The sequence below is a fragment of the Lolium rigidum genome, chromosome 1 (assembly GCF_022539505.1).
Source record: "Lolium rigidum isolate FL_2022 chromosome 1, APGP_CSIRO_Lrig_0.1, whole genome shotgun sequence".
In the NCBI taxonomy this organism is placed as follows: domain Eukaryota; kingdom Viridiplantae; phylum Streptophyta; class Magnoliopsida; order Poales; family Poaceae; genus Lolium; species Lolium rigidum.
Genome location: NC_061508.1, coordinates 34,562,054 through 34,583,760, shown reverse-complemented (window position 1 = coordinate 34,583,760; position 21,707 = coordinate 34,562,054). Strand labels below are relative to the sequence as shown.

The window sequence follows — 21,707 nt, the reverse complement described above, 5'->3', positions numbered from 1 at the left end:
TACAAGCATCATCATATGAATCTCAATCATGTAAGGCAGCTCATGAGATTATTGTATTGAACTACATAGGAGAGAGATGAACCACATAGCTACCGGTACAGCCCCGAGCCTCGATGGAGAACTACTCCCTCCTCATGGGAGCAGCAGCGGTGATGAAGATGGCGGTGGAGATGGCAGCGGTGTCGATGGAGAAGCCTTCCGGGGGCACTTCCCCGCTCCGGCAGGGTGCCGGAACAGAGATCCTGTCCCCCAGATCTTGGCTTCGCGATGGCGGCGGCTCCGGCAGGTTTACGTGGGTTTCGTCAATTGGTATCGGGTTTTCTGATCCGGGGGCTTCTTATAGGCGAAGAGGCGGCGCCGGGGGTCGAAGGGCTGGCCAAACCCTAGGGGGCGCGGGCCACCCCTAGGCCGCGCCGGGTATGGTGTGGTGGGCTCGTGCCCCCCTCCGGTCCCTCTCGTGTGTTCTGGATGCTTCCGGGGATTCTAAGATCTTTGGCGTTGATTTCGTCCGATTCCGAGAATATTTCGTTACTAGGATTTCTGAAACCAAAAACAGCGAGAAAACGGAACCGGCACTTCGGCATCTTGTTAATAGGTTAGTTCCAGAAAATGCACGAATATGACATAAAGTGTGCATATAACATGTAGATAACATCAATAATGTGGCATGGAACACAAGAAATTATCGATACGTTGGAGACGTATCAACTGTCAGAACAAGAAGTCCCAATCCTTGAATCTTCAATGAGAAAGGAAACAAGCTTATAGAGTTGGAAGAAATCAATGAACCCAAGTAAGAACCATGGTTCAGAGACAGGTATTAATAGATTCCAGAGAAAAATCATAGAAACTGGAAAAAGAAACTAATGTTCAGAGACAGACACTAAGGGATTCCAGGAAGAATCTGGACAAGGGATATATTCAATTATATCCAGTTAGATCACCACGGAGTTCGAGAAAAGTTGTAGTCTGCACAACTCAGATTCACACTCCGGAAACGTGAGAGAGATCAAACTTCGAGGACGAAGTTGAGTTTAAGGGGTAGAGACTGTAATATCCCAGGTATTGGGGTTACAAAAATAGAGGAAACAGATGTGTGCATTGCATTCATGCATAGAAAATCTGGGAATTTTCGCGCTTTAAAGTAAAACAGATCACGATGACCGAAGTTTCACTTGACCTTGGTGGAATTGAAGTGGCTCATCAAGTCAAGTGCTATAAACCTCGAGTGTGACCTTGTTAAAACCTGTTTTGGGTAGAGATGATTTGACCTAAGGGGTTAGATCAAATGGAACTAACACAACAACACTTTAATTCAATTGCTTGATCTTATAAAAGATCATAACATGGTATTCCTTGCCATAACATAAGAACATCTATTCAACTAGAAATCAAGTAACAATAAATGGAGAATCCATTCTTCACTTATCTTTTCCATGTCTTAAACTAATCCATGTTCTTACCATGAACCTCATGGTAATTCTTGAACTAAATTCTTGAACTCAACACCAACACAAGCTTAGCATTAAACCCTAGAGATGGGAGAAGCCTATATCCATCAAATAGATAATAATCAAACTCTAAGTTATTAACACTTAAAATTTAAGAAACTACACTTGGGGTATAATTGAATTCACTTTAAAACTAATTACCAAATATGGTAAAACACAAGGACCTAAGTGCATAAAAGCCACACATTCTGATTTCAATCATAACTTATTAAATATGTGGAATATCACAAAACTAAATTCGTTTACATTACGAATTATAGTTCAAACTATTTGAATAAAATAAACTACGAGTATTTTGAAAATCTTATGATCATGCCTTGGTGAAATCAAACATTACCATTCAAAATTGGGGTGTAATCCTTATCTTTGACATTTTGATCTCAATAATAATATAAATACCATCACATATGATATAGAGACTCAACCACAAGCATAAAATCATTCACAAGATATTTAGTAACAAAAGCCACTTGGCTATCCAAAAATAAATCACATGAGAGGATAATCTCAATGCCACATAGGATGAAAATATCTACATAACTTGAATCCTAAGCTATGCCACCTCATGCTTAAAGGATGAGAGCATGACAACCAAGCACCTTACTCATCAAATTAAAGCAAGAGTCATCCACCCATGTGTCATGATATTAGAGCATGCCCAAGCCTATAAAAGGAACCCCCTACCTCATTCATCTCATCATCTTGCACCATGTTGCAAGAAGACCAACACATTGAGCCACTCCATACAATAGTTAGGATCAAGATGAAGCAGCTAGGAGGTGGAGGCATGCCACAAGATGCAGAGTTTATCAGATTTCCTGAAGAACAAGCTAAGAAGCTAGCAAGGTAGAATTCTTAGGCAAACCACATATTTAGTTAATCACATAATCACTCCTTGAGTAGAACCATAGATTTTAATCCAAGACCTTGTGAAGTGAGAGGGGTAATTGGAATAACCATATATGAATACTTTTAGTGATACTTAAGGAAGCCCATACCATGCATGATCATCACCATTGGGTAATGATCATATACTCTAAGAATTGGGAGTACAAGCCATTGAGAACAAATTGCTCATGATAGTGCCATGCCAATACTTTGGAGAAATAGAAGGGTAAGCCATAAGTTAAATCCTATATGATAAATAAATATCATTCACCACATGAAATGATAGAAAAATCATGAGTAAGCAAACCTAAATTATATCTCAATCCTAACTTGTGAATCACTTGGTGATCATAAGTAGAATCCTATCTACATTTCACTTATTCCTTAAATTAAAGAAAACAAGAAAACCTTTAGAGTTAAACTCTATACCTTATATGGTAAGAAACCATTCATCCATATAACCAAAGTTAACTATAAAAAGAATCAATGCCCATATCACAACCTAACTTGTGAATTAATTGATGATCACAAGTAAAACCCTAAACTACATCCCAATCTTAGTTTGTGCATCACTTAGGTGATCACAATTAAAACATAGAACATACTTGGTAATTAAACCATGTGTGGTGATCAACCAATTATCTTTGTAACAAGAGAAACCATGATGGAAACAATACCTACCTAGATCCTTTCAATGATAATTATAGTGTTAACTTACATGGGGGATTGTAATGGAAATCATAAAACCCTAATAGCATCAATGCTCACATAAAATCATATGTGAACAACCAACTTCTCAAATAGAAACCAACTCCTAATAATAACCTCTGAAATACTTTGAGTTGCAATTATCAACTCTCATAAATCCTAACAGAACTAATTCACAAGAAAAAGGAAATTAAAAAAATAAATGAGAATATGAACTCATACATATTTGCTATTTTGAATAAACATGCAAGTATGAAATATAATCAAATATACAATATTTGTTTCAAATAAAGAATGGAGCAATAGTCATTGCACTATATCTTAATTCAAGTAAACATAACAAGAAACTCGCAAATAAAATTTGAATTCAAGTCTGAATTCAAAATAGAAAATTCAAAACAGAAATACAAAACAGAAAAAGAAAACAGAAAAGAAAATTAAAAAAAAGGGGAGGCTTACCTCTCGGGCCACCCCAGCCCAACAGAAGCCCGCAGAGCAGCCCAACACCATCACCACTTCGCAGCCCAACACCAGCCCGTGTACCGTTTCGCGCAGATAAGGGCGAGGAGAGCGACGTCTCCTTCTTCGCCACCGTCGATGCACAGGAGGACGCCACGGCGACGACGAACTCCACGTCCCGGCCGCCATTCTGGACCGCGCGACCGCAGACGACCCGCATCGACCCTATAAATACTCGGCCGAAGCCTCCTTCGTTCATGTTCCTCTTTTTCCCCAAGTTCCCCAAACCCTAGCCTCCACGGCCACCATCTATCGCCGGTGAATGGAGCCTTCCCGAACCAAGCCGTGGACGCCATCGTCTTCCTCGTCCTCAACTTGCCCAACCTGCCTGAGGAATTGAGCCATCGCGCTCAAAATCGACGCCGTTGAGTCCGTCTTCCCCAACGCCGGGAACGACGAATTCCGGCGATGCCGACCATCTCTCGCCTCGCCGACAAGCCCGTCGTGCCCGCGGTAAGCCTCTGAATCTCCTGAGCATCCTATCCCCCTCGATTACGCCCTCAATCGTGCCCGCACCGATGTCCCGTGAGCTCGCCGCTCGGCTTCGCCGCCGGCCAAGCTTCGGCGACCATTTGGTGGCGGCGCCACCACCACTAGGACCGCCTCCTCGTTCTCGTTCCAACGCACCCGAACACGGCCTCGCGGGTGGCCGGAATCACCGGCGACCACCGCTACTGCCACCGGCCACCGTGGGGTGTGCCACCTCATCGCCACCATGGCTGGTGACATGGCTAGGACCCCACCAGTCATTGACTGTGGGTGTATCCTGGCCGGGTAGCTTTAGTTATCTTTAGTTTAAATTCAAATTTCACAAATTGCTGCAACTTTACAGAAATAAATCAAATTCATTTCAATTCTGAAAAATACCAAATATGATATCAAAATGATCCTAAAAATAAACTCTATCCAATAAAAATATAAAATGAATTTTTTATTTTTAATAAAAATTTAATTACTTAATACTTGTTATTTAAGATTCTAATTTTAATTCTAAATTCAATTAAAATTCAATAATGAGTAAAAATTTCCAAAAGTAAATAAAAACCAGTAAATAAATAAAGAAAACATTAAAACTAATTTTCTCTATTTTTATTTGTTAAATCATTATTAGAGAGATTTAAACCCTGATTAATAATTACCCTAATTATTAATTGTTTAAAAAGAATAAAATGCCAAAATTCAATATCAAGTAATTTACAAGTTACTAATAACTTCAACTTTAAATTGAAGTTATTAACCATAGAACTATATGGTAGATAGCAAGCCCTAGTTCCATATTGATAGATATTACAACCCCATCATTTCATGTGTAACCTTAAACCCTAAATTCATTTAGAAATCTAGTTCTATTATTATATGAGAACCCTAACCTGCCTCTAACCTAAACCCTAGGTTAGAACAAATGATCATGATACCTTCATTTCAAAACATAGAACCATTTAGAAACCAGATACTTGTCTTGGTCACATAAAATGTAGTAGACCTATCACTAATATATGGGTATCCCCTCGTATTCATCTTCATCGGACTTAAATAATCAAGTAGGGTCAACCAAGTGTAAACCCTAGATCTTATTACCCAAATCCATCACCCTTATTCATTACTATTTAGCATCACATCAATGTGATGAACCTCCAGAGCAACTATACCAAATCTTGAACATTATCTAACCATGTTCCACTTAACCCTACTAGTATTGGATACTTATCAATCATCCTATTTAGAAACCAACTATTCCATACTTAGTACAACCAACAGTAAAACCTAGACCACCTCAACCCTAATTGATATACTTATTATTATTTAAGAAGTATGTTCTTCAAAAGTTATTCTTTTGAAGTACATAATGAATCATCATCAACCCTGCTTATAAGGACCTATAAACCCTAACTAGCTATCACCAACAAGATGAATCAATCCTGATAACAACCTTGTATGAATAATTGCTTAGAATGCCCAGGCTTAACTCAACTTTACAAGCTCTTGGTGTTGATGAATCCCACTAGGTTGTGATCCATCTATTACATCCTTCGGAAACCAATTAGAACCATAGAAAACCATGGAAACTCACAAACCTATTTATTATACCTGTTCTTTATTAAAGAACATGTTCTTCAAAAGTTATTCTTTTGAATTATATAATAAGCAACCATCAACTATGCATTATAGGACTTAAAATTGACAACTGCTCTTCTCTTATTATACAACTACTATTCCCGGGTGTGTATGATTTTACTATTCATTTTAGCACCTGTTCATGATACCATGTACCACACCTGAATAAGAACCTTGTTTGTGAATCACTCTAAAAGTGCAACACACCCTAAACCAATCATTACAACTCACCGATCCTAAATCATCGGGGTTAGGTCACGCTTAGAGCGATTGCATCTCATACTTATGCATTATTGCATCCTTGCCAATCCTTTAAACATCGTCCTTACCGGACGATGATGCTATTTCAGAATTTGGAGTTATTGCGTATCGAAGACCTTGCCTGCATAATCTTGCAGTCAAGAAAGGCAAGTTCATCGCTTGCTCATGTCATTTGAGTACTTTTATCAAATTACTTGCAAAGTACTATGGTTATCACTATTGCATAAAAATCAAAACCACTACTTTCATAACTATGAATATGACTATGTGGTGGGCAATGGAACCATGGATTGTGTTGATATGGTGGAGGTTCCATTGCACGGGTTTATATCCATCTAGGATTAAACAACAAATGTCGCCAGTGATTCTTGTGCCGTAATACCCGTGTTAACCATAAGATCCGGAGTGGGACGGAGTAGTCAAAAGTGTTTCCACCTCTCGTTCATCAACGGATGCGCTTTACCGTAGACACTTGTATCCGTCGGGGCAAGCGGTTGGCTGGGGAAGCCTTAAGTCCCCACGGCATAGTCCGTAGACACTTGTCGCTCGAAGTGCAAGCGGTTGGCCAGGGAGGCCTTAAGTCCCCACGGTATTGCGGTCTATGATGGGTTGCAGCCTACCGGCGAAGGAGTTTGGTTCGATCCCAAACCGTCGTCGTGGTCGGGGTCCACCCGTGAGTGGGAATAATGGGACCGGCGAGGACCCAGGGTCGGGGCATGCAACAAAGGGTGGGTGTTCGAGGTAGCGGAGGAACATGATTGGCTAGACCTTATACCGGGCCTCACACCATAGGAAGTGTGGACGGGGAAATTGCCCGGTTGGCACCAAGGTTAAGATCTCTTATGGGTAAAGCAACACACCTCTCGCGAGTGTAAAGAACCGTGACCTGTCACTCCCCGTTCCGGGATATGGAACTGCGAACGCTGCCGGAAAGGAGCTCCATGAAGTTCTAGTAAACCGGTGAAGGCTGACGGACATAGTTCTTCTGAATAAAAGCAACCTTTTGAAGAAATGGTTATGAAAAACTGCATTGGTATTAGACTTTCTGGTCTAATGCTGTAGCTAGTGCATTAAACACCTCTTTCCTATAATGAACTTGTTGAGTACGCTCGTACTCATCCCACTCTTAAATCCCCGCTTAGATATGGAGGCCACGAAGGAGGATCTACGAGTACAACTCGAAGACCGAGAAGTCAACAACTACTTCAAGAGACAGGACCTCGTCGGAGGAGTCGAATACCACATCCGAGCAAGGAGAAAACCTAGATTAAACGAGTAGAAGGGAACTAGTTTCCTAAACCTAGCTCCTACTTAGCTAGAATCTATTCTTAGCCTCTTTAGTTAGTTAAATACTCTACAAATAGAGTTCGTGATAAGTCTAGACTACGAGTCGTTCTTCTGGAGTTTATTTGCAGTTTTACCTCATTGTAAAGTAGGAGGCTGTGATGATCTTATGTAATAGAGTCTGTATGTAATTCTATAGACATGCCTTGGACCCGCATATGTTTCTGTTGTACCACTCTGAGCGATATAATACTAGTGGAACGGTGTTTCATTGGTGTTATATCAGACTTGCATACTACACCATGCAGTGGTATGCCGGGTCACCACAAAGTACCTCCACACAGGAGGTAGAGATGATGCCACCATGTCGGCAGAAGAGCGCGGAGGCAAGCAGGCCATCCGCGTGATGGAGCTCGATGAAGAAACACACATAGCACCACGCAGGAAGGTGTCATCGATGTTGACCTTGAAGAGTAGACGGTTCGCCACACCTTTCCTCCTCGCCACCACGGCAGGCCGGGAAAGCGCGCAGCAAAGACCTCCACCACCTCGAATAGCTCCGGCGACAGGGATGTCCATCTTCCAGATCCAAACCGAGCGGATCTTGCCCCCACTCCTCCAGACCACCATGGCCAGAAAGGAGAGGAACAGAAACCCGCTTCACCGCACCAGATCTGCACTCCCCCTCGCCACCACGGCCGGACATGAGAGCTTCACCGACGCCGAGAAATCGAGGAAGAGCAGAGCCATAAGCCACCAATTTATTGGGGAAGGCGGTGTTGCCGACGACCCGCTTCCCTCCAACCGCAGGAGCAGAAGAACAGGCATCAACAACCCTAGAAACACCATGGATCCAGTGGCCGGGATCCAGGGCTACGCCTGCAGCTATGGGAAGATCGCCCAGAACGCCGGCTGAGGCCGTTACACACAAAGAAACTACAGATCTTAACCCTAATCTACTTCGGCGCCATACCGAGACACACTCCGGCCAGCTAATCCGGCGGAGTGGTCGGCGGCGGCCAGAGGGGAGAGACCCTCAAAGTACTGTAGATGTGTGAGAGCCTGTGAGGGAGGAAATGAGCGGCCGCGCAAAGCACTTAGCATAGTGAAAAAAACGTTATAAGCTACTACAACTCACTTCTTTTATTTCTAGTAATGTGGAAGTCATCGGCATAATTGCCATGATAGATGGGTCTCTTTTTTGATAATATTTTGTTATTATCGTAACATATGAAAAACTGCTAAACTCTGTAACAATATGATACCTTAACGGTATTACGGATGCACACAATCAATAAAAATTATAATAAAACAAAAGTCGCGCTACATTGATCTATTTTCGTAGAAGCACTAGTACCATCACCAAGACAGAATCTGAAGTTCAGCTCCTTTCAAAGCAACTTCTCCACGAAAGTGCACAAGCATTTAGCAAAATCATTGCCAGGTACAGCCAATTAAGGTAAGATCTGTAAGGGAAAACTTTGAACTTCTCGTTTGTGTGCTGACGCTTACGATGCCGCTGATTTAAGTCACAGAACACGAAGTCAATTCCTCTATCACCAAGATTTGAACCACCATTGCTAATCTCACATCCAACTTCAATGACATTCCCCGCAAGCTACATAATGTTACAGCCTATATAAACCCAGCACTGTTGACTCACTGTTGTAGGGTGCACGCCCTGAACAAAATTTTACAAAACTCTTGACCACACTGGTTGTCAGAAAAGTGGCTCACCCATTCTGCAACTGAACTGCCAGTGCTACACTAACGAAAGAAAAACGAATGCTTTGTCCTCCAAAACTTGCTGGCCGTCAGTAGGGAAGAATTAATCCGGGTGACAGAAGGTCGCTCACGGCGCGTTTCTGCTCGATCTCTACGCTTGCAGGGGCTCGCCGAGATGTCATCCTCCTCCGACGACGATTACACGCCGTAGCTCTGCCTCGTCGACAGCCTCTGCTTCTTATTCATCCCACCGGCGCTCGTGTCCACACGCGTCCATGGCGCCTCCTCCCGTCGCCTCAAATCACTTCCCTGCGCGCGCACACAAGACATGGCAAATTAGGAAGAGCGTGAGAAATGCATGAAAGCCAGTCCAAATTTTTAGGCACCGAATGTGTGCACGTGCATTTTTCAGATTTCAAACCGTAATCAGATACACTCCCTCCGTTTAGTAGATGTGCTATGTGATAGTACCTTGGAAGATAAACCTGAGAGGCCCGAAACCGAGCCCGAACGGCCGGGTCTCGGCGGCGTCCCGGAGCCCATCGCCGGAGTACACCGCTTGTTGACACCGTTGCATGACGATGGTGTCTGAGGAGACGAAGATGATCCTGAGGTACATGTTGGGCTCTTAGCCTGGGCCCGGTGGACCATAGGAGGCGGCCCGCCGAACCCGAACACGCCGACGAGGTCGGCCTGAAACATGTCCACGAACAGCTGCTGCAGCTCCTCGAAGCTCTCCTGCATCCGCACCACACGGTCAGTCAAGCCACAGATCTGAACGCTCAAAGCAGGCCGCAGTTTCAGAATTCGTTTTTCACTACACTAGAGTGCTTTCTCATGAAAGGACTGGACAGGAGAGGAGGAATCTAGCTTACGGTTGGCGTCGCCTGGCTCATCATTTCGGCCATCTCGCCGAAGAAGTCGTCCATCCCGGACACCTGCGACGAGAGGACGAGAAGAACAACTTTGTAAATAATCAACCAACTTTGCTGGAGCGCAACAGAATTACAGAAGCATATGATTGGTCAAGAGATTAGTCGGCGGGTACATCTTGCTCGTCGTGGTTGTCGTAGTCGTCGTCGTTGCCGTCGCTGTCGCACACGCTGACGTCGTAGAGGAGCCGCTTGCCGGAGTCGGAGAGCACTGCATGAACAGCAAGGCAAAGCGACGAGGCCGCAGAGCGTAGGTATGAGCTTTGCGCAACGCAGGCAGCAAGCAAGATCTGCGCTCAATTCGTCGCCATTGAAATAACTCGTGCTAACTAATAGTAGTGGAGAAACCATGACCGGAGTATGCGCCCTGGATCTCCTGGAACCGCTCCTTGGCCTCCTCCACGCTCGCCGAGCTGCCGGACGCGGAGCACCTGTCCGGATGCCATGTCTGCAGCAAGAAGAAAATCAGCGCGAAATGATACGTGATGAACTCTGACAAGAGGCGGCCGGAGCACTCACCATGGCGAGCCTCCGGTAGGCGATTCTGAGGTCGGCGTCGGAGCACTCCTTCTTGAGACCGAGGACGCCGTAGAGGTCGACGTCGGCGTCGTGCCGGATGCCGCTTCCACCGGCTGACATGTCGTCGTCGATCCAACTTCCGCACGATCGCGCGGAGGAGACGGGAAGAGTTGGCGCGCAGGGTGGCGTACGAACGTTCTGGAGCTGATGAGGTTGTGGTCTCTGTACCGTGGCTTGCTTGCCGACAAGGCTCACAGGTAGAAGTAGAAGCTTGTGGTGGAGTGGTGGTGGGGTATCCACGCGCAGCCGGAACTCTCCAGAAGCGGATCCTGATTGGCTCGGCTCTGCGACACCGACGGCTGCCTTCCGTTTTCAGCTAAAACAAGTGGGGGGGCTGGAGTGTGGGAAAACCGCAGCTGTTCCAAGGGCGAGTAGTAGAAAAGTAATCACAAGTTGAAGCAGAAGGTCCTAGAAGGACCTGGAGCCGGTATTAAAAAAGTCTGCAGCTACAACAACCTACTAAACAAGTCCTCGTAATTTGCAGAAACTCCCTAAACCCAAACTTAGGCTTTTTTTAATTAAATTTCACCAATCAAAATGTACAAGCAACAGTTCCAAAAGTAAAAAAAAATATAAATATATTTTTGGATCACCCAACAAAGATTACAAACACAAGCATTAGCGGAAGGCACACATCATCATCGTCCCTCCATCACATGAGCTAGGTAAAACTTACTGTAGTTATCATAGTAGTAAAACGAGAAGTCTTCATGCTAAGACCCTGAAGAACGAGCACAACAGAGAAGCAACCATCGCCGATGATGAAAATTGAAGATCGAAAGTGACATATCAGAAACCACACCAACGAAAATAAAAACCGACCATAACACAGGAGATTCCTCGGGCACATGACTCCACGCGTCATCCGCTAGCACTAGAGGCACCACCGAAGCAAGGATAGGCCGGGAAAAAACTTATTCTGGTTCTAAAATCGAAGTTTGTTGTTTTTCTGTTAATCGACACTGTAACTCGGTGCCCTATTGTTTCTTTCGAAAACCTCGACCGGAAGCTTCAGGAACATACCAAAAAAATAACAAATCGACACAAAACATAGGCGCACATTCTCATCATCTTCACCATGCCGCCCTTACTAGCAAATTATGCAAATCAATTATTTTTTCATATGAAGTACAAGCTCCGGGTTCCACAATCAACAGATAACAACAGAGACCCAAGTACCCGCCCTAAGGCAAAAGCATACCAAAAGAAAAATAAATCAAATGAAAATAAACTGACAACAAGTTTTGAAGTAGCTCAAGCACCCAGCCAAACTAATTTTGAGACAACCGCTATTCCTAGAGCACGCCAGCTCAACCCAGAAATTAACCAAAAAGATCCTACTGAAGGAAGACTCGCCAAATATCTGGAACCAACACCTTAGAGACAACAACAAACAGAAACGACGGCCATGATATATGTACTAATCTGAATGTTCCTCTTCCTCCGAATGAGCTCTGATGATCAACAATCTGGAGAGCCCTCTTCCTAGAAGTGGAAGCATGGATGGAAAGCATTGTCGCACCAGGATACTTCTGCACTTGATAAAACATCATTTTTGTTACCAACTGACTGAAGTCCTTCCCAGTATCTGAAAGGCGTACATGCATAAGAAATAATCTCTGCATGTGACTTTTATTTGAACTTGAAACATGCTCTATTTCTTAACTTTCGTAAAGCGCAACACAAAATTGCAACTCCACCAACATCCAAGTTTGTTTTCCGAGGAGAACGTCTTTCAATCCAACTAAAATATTGAGTAAAATTGCCAAACCTATTCAAGGCCGCAATAGACTTGCTCACTGCAGTTCACATATTTTAGCTGCAGGGCATGTAAAAAGGACAAAATCTACAATCAAAATCCCATGCGATCCCTTTTATTTCGTATTATGTCCAGTAGCAACCGCATTATGCCGAACCAAGCACAAACAAAAAATAATTAGGTGAAATTTTAGCTGTCCACAGATTCTTGAAATTTCTCTTCAACGAATTCTCATGTAATTTCTTATATATTTATAGGAAGTCCCAAATTTTTGTCAATTTCTAAATATGTTTATCTCTGCCCCTCACCGAGGGGGCAGGTCATAACGTTATCTGTCATTCCTCTTAACTGATCCCGTTGACCTTCATCTAACCACCTTCTGTACGTAAAGTGCCAGTTCAAAGTAGCAGCATTAGCCCAAGAAATTCTTTGTTCATTATATATTTACAAAAATTATGCTCATGATGCCAGTGCACTATATGTTCTACGGCAATATTTACCAGACATAAATATGCTGTACGTACTTGCTAAGGCATCAACTTGACACAACTCGTATGTGTCGGGAATTAACCTTAGCTGGAGAATAAGGGGCTGTTTGGATGCCGGCCACAAATAGGCAAGCCAAATTTTGGCTCGCCACAACATATTTGGCCGGTGTTTGGTTCACTAAAAAATATTGGCTCGCCACAACCTCACTGCCCTCCCGCCACAGGCTTTTGCCAGAAAACTTTGGCGGTCTTTTTCCCCGCCACGACCACCTGTGGCCGCCAAAACCGCCAATCTGCCACAAAATCGCCCAGCGTACTTTTCTTCTCACGATAAATTTTTTTTCCCTCTCCAGCCAGACCTCACTCCACGGAGGCTCCCTTTCCCGACGTTGGTGAGCTCGCCGTCGCCACGTCTCCCATACCAGAGCATGTCGCCGTTGCCGCCCCTTCTCCCATCTCATCCACTCACCTCCACCATTTCGTTGACCTCTCGTTCCCACTCATGTGCAGATCTGAAGCAGAGAAAAGTTGAAGGAGAGTGTATGAGCGGATCGGAAGCAGGGCAGCAGAAGCAGCGCATTCAAGTAGAAGCAGATTCACGACCAGTCCGTGCGGCCGGAGAAGGTATTCCTATTCTCATGCCTTGTAATCGATCCTTTTAGGTCTTGTCCGATCCAAGAGATGCATGTTCTGCCTTGCGTTTTTTTAATCTGCTACCGTTGCTTGTGTGTACATGGATATATGACTACGTGCGTGTATTAGTTCCTGTGAAAATCTGTACTAGATGATCTATCCATTTTGTGCATGTATATTCTTCCTCTATCTTTTCATCAGATAAAGTTCAGTTCTGATGTCTTGTGATTATTTTTCTGCTAGCATAATCTAGTTCTGCAATTCATCTGAACTCAAAAAGATTCAGTGTGTAATTCCAAACTGAGTGTTGTAAGTAGTGTATCATATTATCCCCCTGGATTGTTTCATAGAACATTGGTATCTGAATCGGATTTAGACAGTACAAGTGCAGTATAGATAAAAATAATCCGGGCTCTGGAAACTATAAGGAAGTAATAATTGATAACCCTTTCAAAACAAACCATATATCCGGGCTCTGGAGCAACCCAATTCACGAACAATTTAATCAACAGAAGTGCCATAAAGTTTTTTTTTACCAAGGGAATATTACTGAGAATATCATACATTAGAAGAACAGCTTAGGAAACTCCAACTTTTGCCACAAACAGATCATGAAAGAGGTATATCATGACGAACTGTGTGGGTCCACCGACAGAGAAAACATATCAACTACACCAAAGCCAACAACTGCGACCATGGCACACTTTCAATTTCAGTATCGATGCTACACCAAAAACATATCTTACTTCTTTAGAAATAATGGTCCATTTTTGTCACAGGAAACAATCTGAATTGAAGACAAGGATTGGTGTGATGTCTTTCCTGAGGCTGTTACCTCAAAGGTTGCCCCAATTTGTTAGGTACCTGCACATCTCACCTTCAAAATTTGAGCAAGCCTTTGCTTTATCGCTCTCGTAATACTTGCTAAGGCATTAACTTGACACAACTCGTATGTGTCGGGAATTAACCTTGGCTGGAGAATAACACTTCCGGCAAGGCGCCACCCGTGGGGATTTGAGCTGATATGAGAGAAGGTATTCCGCGTGGACGATTTTTCTATGGAAGAAGAAAATCCATGGACGGTCTCTGGAAAGTTCCGGCATGCGACGGGGTTCCAACGTCCAGGTGTTTACGTGGCCGGCCGGCGGCCGCCAGAAGCCGACGAAGCGAAGAGCGCTGTCATCTGCTTCGCGCTCACGTGCCCTCCCTCTCGAAGCTTCTGCCACTCCACTTTTTTTTTGGCTCCTCGAGAAGTGGTTCCAGAGAGTAGTATATCCCGGTGGTGAAATCGATCAGCTGACACCGACTTAACGGAAATCACTACTAGCAGAAAATATATTGGTGATCCGGCAAAAGTGAAGGCAGCGGCTGCGAGTGCGACTGCACATGCACGGCGCCACAAGCATCGGAGCATATGTGTTTTTACGCAAATTTTAGGGAAAAAACAATCCGTCAAACTTTTTTGGTGAGACTGATCAACTTTTTTCCTTATTATTTTTTTCCTTAAAAAGGAAAAAAGTTTTTGAGTCCGATGGAGTATCATTATCAGCCATAGTATATACTCCCTCAGTCTATAAAAGTATGTCTCAATTTTGTTAAAATTGGCACTGTATCTACACATGATACATGCAAAGTTGAGACATTGTTTTATGGACAAAGGTAGTATTTGAGACTAGGGGATGTAATAAGATTATACATGAAGATTTTTCGCTGGTGACTTTGCCCGAATCCATGAGGAATGCGATGTCCAGTTGGTGGTCGACAAGGAAATTCTGAATTATCATATTGTGGTCTTTTTGTATAGCGTTATAGATATGTGGCTAAAATTTATGAAGTCCTTGCGTGCAAAATGAACTGATGAAATTGATTCCTACGAACCACAAGAAACATCAATAATCACTCACTAGCAAAAATCGGTGCGGCGGCACGCCGCGCCAGTATAGTGGCTGGCTGAAGGAAAAATTGGTGGAAAAACATGGACGCGCTACTTAAATTATAACACATGTTTAGACTGATTCTAAACTTAATAAGTTGAACAGATAAAATTAACATAAGAGGATAGAAGCGGACAATCACTAAATATATAACAGCATATTCACACACATCAAACAGATTCAAGTCACAGAAAAAGTACAAATCAAAGACGGCAAATAAAAGACCACATCTGCTAAACTGATCGCAACTATAAGAAAAATCATAAGGCAAAGAAAATGAAAATAAAAGATTATAGGAATAACACAGATTGAACAACCGTCATAGAACACACAAAAGTCCATTACAACATCAATTGAACAAAATATAATGCATCAGGGATTGCACGCACTCATATAGATAAGTTTTGAAATCAGTCAAATTTGAGTGTGGAGACGTAGCCGTAGCATCTTAACCTGTAGAAATGCATTGCCCAAAGGCAGATCAGTTAACTCAAGATGAACAATTTTAGAGACTCGCATCCAACTTAGTTGTAGTCAGGAATCCTTTCTTAACAGTTCTAATTCTCCACTGCTATTCCACCATTTAAGGATACATAATAGTTTTTTACATGAACATGTATGGATAGTAGGTGTCAGACTTAGGGTGCAAGAATACTATGGAAGAGTATTTGTGAATGCCACCATGTTAAGCAAAATTTTCTAATAATGTAGCGATCCAGCCAGAAGCTCCCACACAAGCACAAGAACAATCAAGCGCATAAATTGTTGGGCCCTCCACTACCCTGATAATTTCAAATGTATAGACTGATCCTTTATAGTTTTTCATTGTGTTTCACTGCAATGTCAATCAAAGCTAGATAATTATTTGGTGGGCAAGCAGGGACAACTGAAAAAATTTCAGTAGAGCAGCTTGTTCAAATTTCACACTGCGTTCCTGCAAGAAAGTTAAACAAGTACTTGCATTGATGTTTTCTCTTTTTACTATACTTGATTGTTCCAGTGATGCTATATATACAAGAAACTAATCAGATTTTAGTTGATCAGAACACAGATGAGATAGGTAGTGAGTCATTGTTACTAAATCATTTAACTAAAGTGGATTTTTTTTTGTGTATGACTAAAATGATATGCTTTTGTGTACATCTCTGCAGTGATAGTTACTTAATCATGATATTGATAGCAGAAACAAAGCACTTACATATATCATGATTATGATCATCATATTGTTGCAGAACATATAAACATAACAAAACACATAATATGTTATACTTATCCAGAAATATATTGGCATTTACCGTGGGTAAATTTCTTCTTAAATTTGACATGTATAGCAGTTTAAGAACCTAAACACTATTACGTCCATAGACTACCATATATGCAGAAGTACCTATAACGAAGAAGGTAAAATTATATGTAGCATGTGTTGTATGTTTTCCCTGCCGAGGCTCCATGGATTGTTTTGTGAGCTTATCAATTTCCAGAATCAACATCATCCGCAGCCTTCCGAGAGCTTTCACTGCGTTTGAATCAAATTGTGGAACCAATGTCAACCAAAACCTTTGAATCAAGTTCTGTGAGATCAATGGAGAACCATGTGAGAAAACGAACAAGAGAAATGATAGACAATCCAATGGTCCCGTAAGTTAAGTTCACACTAATTGTTCAGATGAAAGAGTTGACATGCTAGAAAACAGAGGACCTAAGATTCAGTGCCTTATGTTGTTTATTATGTTTTTGTACAGAAGTCACTGACTAAATATCATTCAGTTATACATTTCATATGAACCACTCAACTGTACCGACCAAGAGCATGAACCACCTAACTGTACCGGTCAAGATCTGTACCAGTTAACGGCAGGATATATCAGTGATACCCGACACAAAAATGAATCTCCTTGGTCTCATTTCATCCTTAATATATTGCCACATGAGTTCAAACAGCTACATGTGTAGAAAATTGATTTGAAGATAATGATATCACCAAGGTCGAGGAGACATCTCTAAATCAACAAAATTACCATATGCAGTAGCTTAGAGACACTGAATAAACTCAAGGATAAGATAAGTACTTGATGAAAAAAAGCAAGTAAAAGAAGAGGAGAGAGAGAGAGATGGGAGGATATGTATTTTATAGAAAAACATCCGTTTAACCCGTTTAGTCGCCTTATCTGTACCTTGTTGTGGTTGAAAGAGAAAACTCTATATCACATACTTAAACTATGCACAACATTGGAACCTTATGCACACTTATAATACCAAAGTGGGATGTGTCCATGTTAGAAACTGCATTATGACATAAAAATTTATGTTACCTCAGAAGTCATATACGTTCTCAAAAATCCCAGCCATATATGTTCCTAGTACATTGACTTTGAGCACAACCATTCAAAGCAAAGACAGGGAGATGATTCAATTAATAATTTTTTTTATTAATCATTACCCCATCTATGTTGTTCTGTCAACTAAAATACATAGAAATTTTCCTCCTCCTTTCAACACACCGCTCTTTATAATTACAATTTGTTCTTTGATGTACCATTGTTTACCTTACTTTGCCTGCCCACCCACATTTTTCAAAGGGGCATATGCTACTAAAATGTGAAAAAGGAGATGCCATGTAGTATTTACTCACAGTATCCTATTTTCCGAAAATGCTAATCAAATACATACTTCCTTGTAGGTATATAGGAAGTAACAGTCCAAGGGAATTCCCAACTAATTTCCAAGAATTTGATTGAAAGAATAAACATGTGCAAGAGCACAACCAAAGAATACCTTATAAACACCTATTATGTTGTTGTTCTTATTGGGCAGCTTCAGACTTGTCCAGACATGGAAATAGAATAGGCAATCTTGACCTTTGCAAAAAAGTAGAAGAGTCAATTTGGAAAGAGCTAGAGAGAGGACCACCATTGGCCGTGGTGGTGGATTCTTGGTCAAACCCTCAAAATAACTACTTTTTTGAAGTCCGAGGTCCGAGGCAGAAAATTAATGCGGAACAGAGCCCTCAAACCCTTAAGCCTAAAAAAAAAATTGAAGGCCCAGCCCTCATTTTTCATCCCAACCTGTACAAACCCAGGTTGAGAGGCAAAATACCCAGGCCCCTTCATCTGGTCAACGACGCGTCGCGGGAGGGAAAAATCCCTCAACCGCTCGAGCCTCCACCTTCCCCCGGTGCTGCCACCGGCCTGATTCCGCCTCGCCCCGCCTCGCCGCTGCCCCGACTCCGCTTGCGCCCGACCTGAATCGGACGCCACCCCGCCTCCACCTGCGCCCGGCCGCGCTCGTCCACCGGCTACCACAGCGTGCGGCTCCACCCCTCCAGCCGGTGGGCCGCCGAGATCACGCGCAGCGGCGAGCACTTTTGGCTCGGGACTTTCGAGTCGGCGGAACTCGCCGCCCGCGCGTACGACATCATGGTCTGGCGTTTCGACGGCGCCGCCGGGCTGCGGAACGATTTCTCAATGTCAAGAGTAATTTCCTAATACTCGCCTCACAAGTATAACTTACAACAGATCATATGTTCATTTTCAACTCACAACTATTTTTCCATGTCAAGAGTAATTTTATAATACACTCATCGCAAGTACAACTTACCATGGAATATCCCTTTTTTTTTACTTGCAGCTACCACCCAGGGAGCGGCGTGCCGCCGCGCCATTGTATGCTAGTATAGTGTTAGTATGCTTCAGGCTCGCTTGGATAAATCTTTTCAATAAAATGGCCGGAGAAATTGACATGAATGGCGTGTCCAGGAAACAACACGGAGAGGAACCCGCCTTCAAACGCAAACTATATCATTCTTCGCCGAGGGAGATGGTCCTTGGCAAACGCACCGATTTGAGCCTAGCATAACTATATCACGTTTTAATGGACCATGCCTTGCGTGTTTACCCTCCTTGGATTCATTTGTTGGGTGACAGCATCCAATATCAAGACAATTAAGCTACATATTTTCCTTACATTTAGTTAGCTTGTTCTGTTGTTGTCTCACATGGCCGTCTATGGCGCCGGCGGCAGTGGTGTTGGTGCGGGAGGAGGAGGTGGCGGTGGCGCGCCTGCCTGGGTGCACCCAGTCGTGAGCGGAGGAGTCACCGGCCTTCGTTTAAGCCAGCGCGGATTCTCACAGTTGGACGGCGAGGCCATCCCACTGGGCGAGTTGGTCGACCTCGCTCTAGGCGATGGCCATTTTTAGGGCCTCATCCTCCGTGAGCTCCGCTGGCTGGACCAGCTGGTTCACGACGCCACCTGGAGCAGCTGTGTTGTCAAAGAAGGCGTCATTGTGGCCGTCGTCCTCCTCATCGTGGAGTTCGTCTTTGTCCTCCTCCCCGTCGTCGTGGCCTTTGCCGCCTTTCCGGTCGAAGAAGTTCACGTCACCAAGGTAACCCGCTCGGCGGTGTGGGTTAAAATCCGAGGCTCCGGACGTGATCCAGTTATATGTGTTGATGGCATAGGCAGGATCATCGCGCAAATCTGGAGGCAGGCTGAAGCAGCCACGGGGTATCTTGTCGAGGCGCTTGTGTCCCTCATGCGGCAACGGAGACACTGGCATACACCATGAGTTGAGATACCAGCCGCCCGGTAGGCTCACATCCCGCCAAGGTGCCGGCCGGTTGATCTCGTCGTACATCCAGCGTGTGTAGTCCACCGGGATGTAGCGGCACTCCCATGTGCCTTCTTCTTGCAAGCACGAGACAACCCATCCATGTGGTCGTTCTTCGTCTTGCGGAAAGGCCATCTCTTACCCCTGGTGCTCGCGCTCGATGGATCTGGGAGTTAACGGTTGCACTGTCGCTGACTAAGGGCAATTGTGAGGCCAGAACCAAGGAGGCATGCTCCCTTTAAAAGGGCTCGGGTGCGCGCTACCTTGCCTTCAATGCATGGTTGGGATGTCTAGCGCCGCCACTGGCGCGCGGAAGACGGGGCAACGACATTATCACAGCGTAGAAAGCCGAAAAGATGCCGGTGGACCCAGGAGAGAAGCCTTGGACACGTGCACCGACGCATTCCGAGCCCAAATTTGAGCCATGAATGTGTCGGCGCGGATATGCTGGTAAGTTTGTGCCGGGTTGCTGGGCTGGGGTTTTCCCCCATTTCTTATCCGCGCGGACCTGCTCGAGGTGGCGTTAGTATATGTCTTAAGCTAGGCTGGATAAACCCTTCCAATAAAATGGGCGGCGACATTGGCGTTGTTAGATCATCACTAGCAGTGCCCTCAAACTGGTAAAATCCTCAAATTAACTGCTTTTTTTAGGGTTGAGGCCGAAAGTTGGCGCGAAACAGAGCCCTCAAACCCATGAACCCTCAAAAAAATTTGAAGGCCCAGCCCTCATTTTGCATCCCATCCTACACAAACACAGGTTGAGAGGCAAAATACACAGGGCCCTTCATCTGGTCAACGCCGCGTTGCGGGAGGGAAGTTTCCTCAACCGCTCCTCCTTCCATGCGTCCCACCGCCCCTCGTCCGCCCGCCGCCGGCCCCCGCCCTGAGCGCCCCCGTCCCCGCCCCCGCCCCACCGCCGAATCCCGCGCCCGGGCGCGGCTCGAGCGGCCCCGCGCCGCCGCCTCCCACCCCGGCTCCGAGCGCCGCCGTGGTGGCCGGTATGGTGGCCTCCACGCACACCGGCGTGAAGAGGAGGTGGGCACACATCGTCACAGGCCCAACCGCCGTCTCCCCCACCCCCGCCCCGAGCGTCCCCCGTCCCTGCCCCCGCCCGGCCCAGAGCGCCCCCGCCCCGAAGAGGAACAAGCCGGCCAGCTTGGGGCCAAAGAAGGCCCGACCGAAGAAGCCGGCCAGCCGCAAGAAGGCCGATCCTCCGCCTGTGTCCGTCCCTCCACCGCCAAACGCCAATGAGGTGCTCGACGAAATGGAGGCCCCAACTGCTTCTTACATGGGACTGCTCAACGATGCCGAGGTGAACATTGGGGCTCCTCCCCTCGATTTGTTCGACTTTGAAGATGAGGAGGAAGAGGAAGAGGAGGAGGAGGGGGAGGGGGAAGAGGTGGACAAGATCACACTACAAGAAAAGTTCTGATAGACAACGTCTCAAAATCGTCCGCTAAGGGGTATTTTTCGTCGCCTATGGGCCTAACCCGACGATATGGGTTCTGTTGTGGAAACTGCGTCAGGCAAAGTCCAACGACGTTTTTTCGGTCCGTCGCGCTTGGGCGCCCTTCCGCCACGGAAAATCGGACCGTTGCGCAAGTGTTTCGGGAGCCCGTTGATCGCCGACGTCATGCAAGCCGACATGTGGCGGACGCCGTTAATCGGCGGTTAACGGCGTTAACCGGCCGAAACCCCGTGGTAGATGGTAGGCCCACACGAGGCCCGCCACGTCTTAAGCGGGCCGGGCCAGCCGACATAGTTTGAC

General features: G+C 44.8%; 1 protein-coding gene across 1 annotated transcript; it reads right to left on the bottom strand.

The window, feature by feature from the left end:
• Positions 1-8,962: 8,962 nt before the first annotated feature.
• Positions 8,963-10,671, bottom strand: LOC124670888 (chaperone protein DnaJ-like). The gene is made up of 6 exons (XM_047207358.1): positions 10,463-10,671; positions 10,298-10,391; positions 10,060-10,154; positions 9,887-9,949; positions 9,483-9,749; positions 8,963-9,320 (listed from the first exon to the last, which is right to left on the bottom strand). Exons 1-6 carry the CDS (start codon positions 10,580-10,582, stop codon positions 9,210-9,212), a joined length of 750 nt encoding a protein of 249 aa, XP_047063314.1. The 5' UTR covers positions 10,583-10,671; the 3' UTR covers positions 8,963-9,209.
• Positions 10,672-21,707: the final 11,036 nt, after the last annotated feature.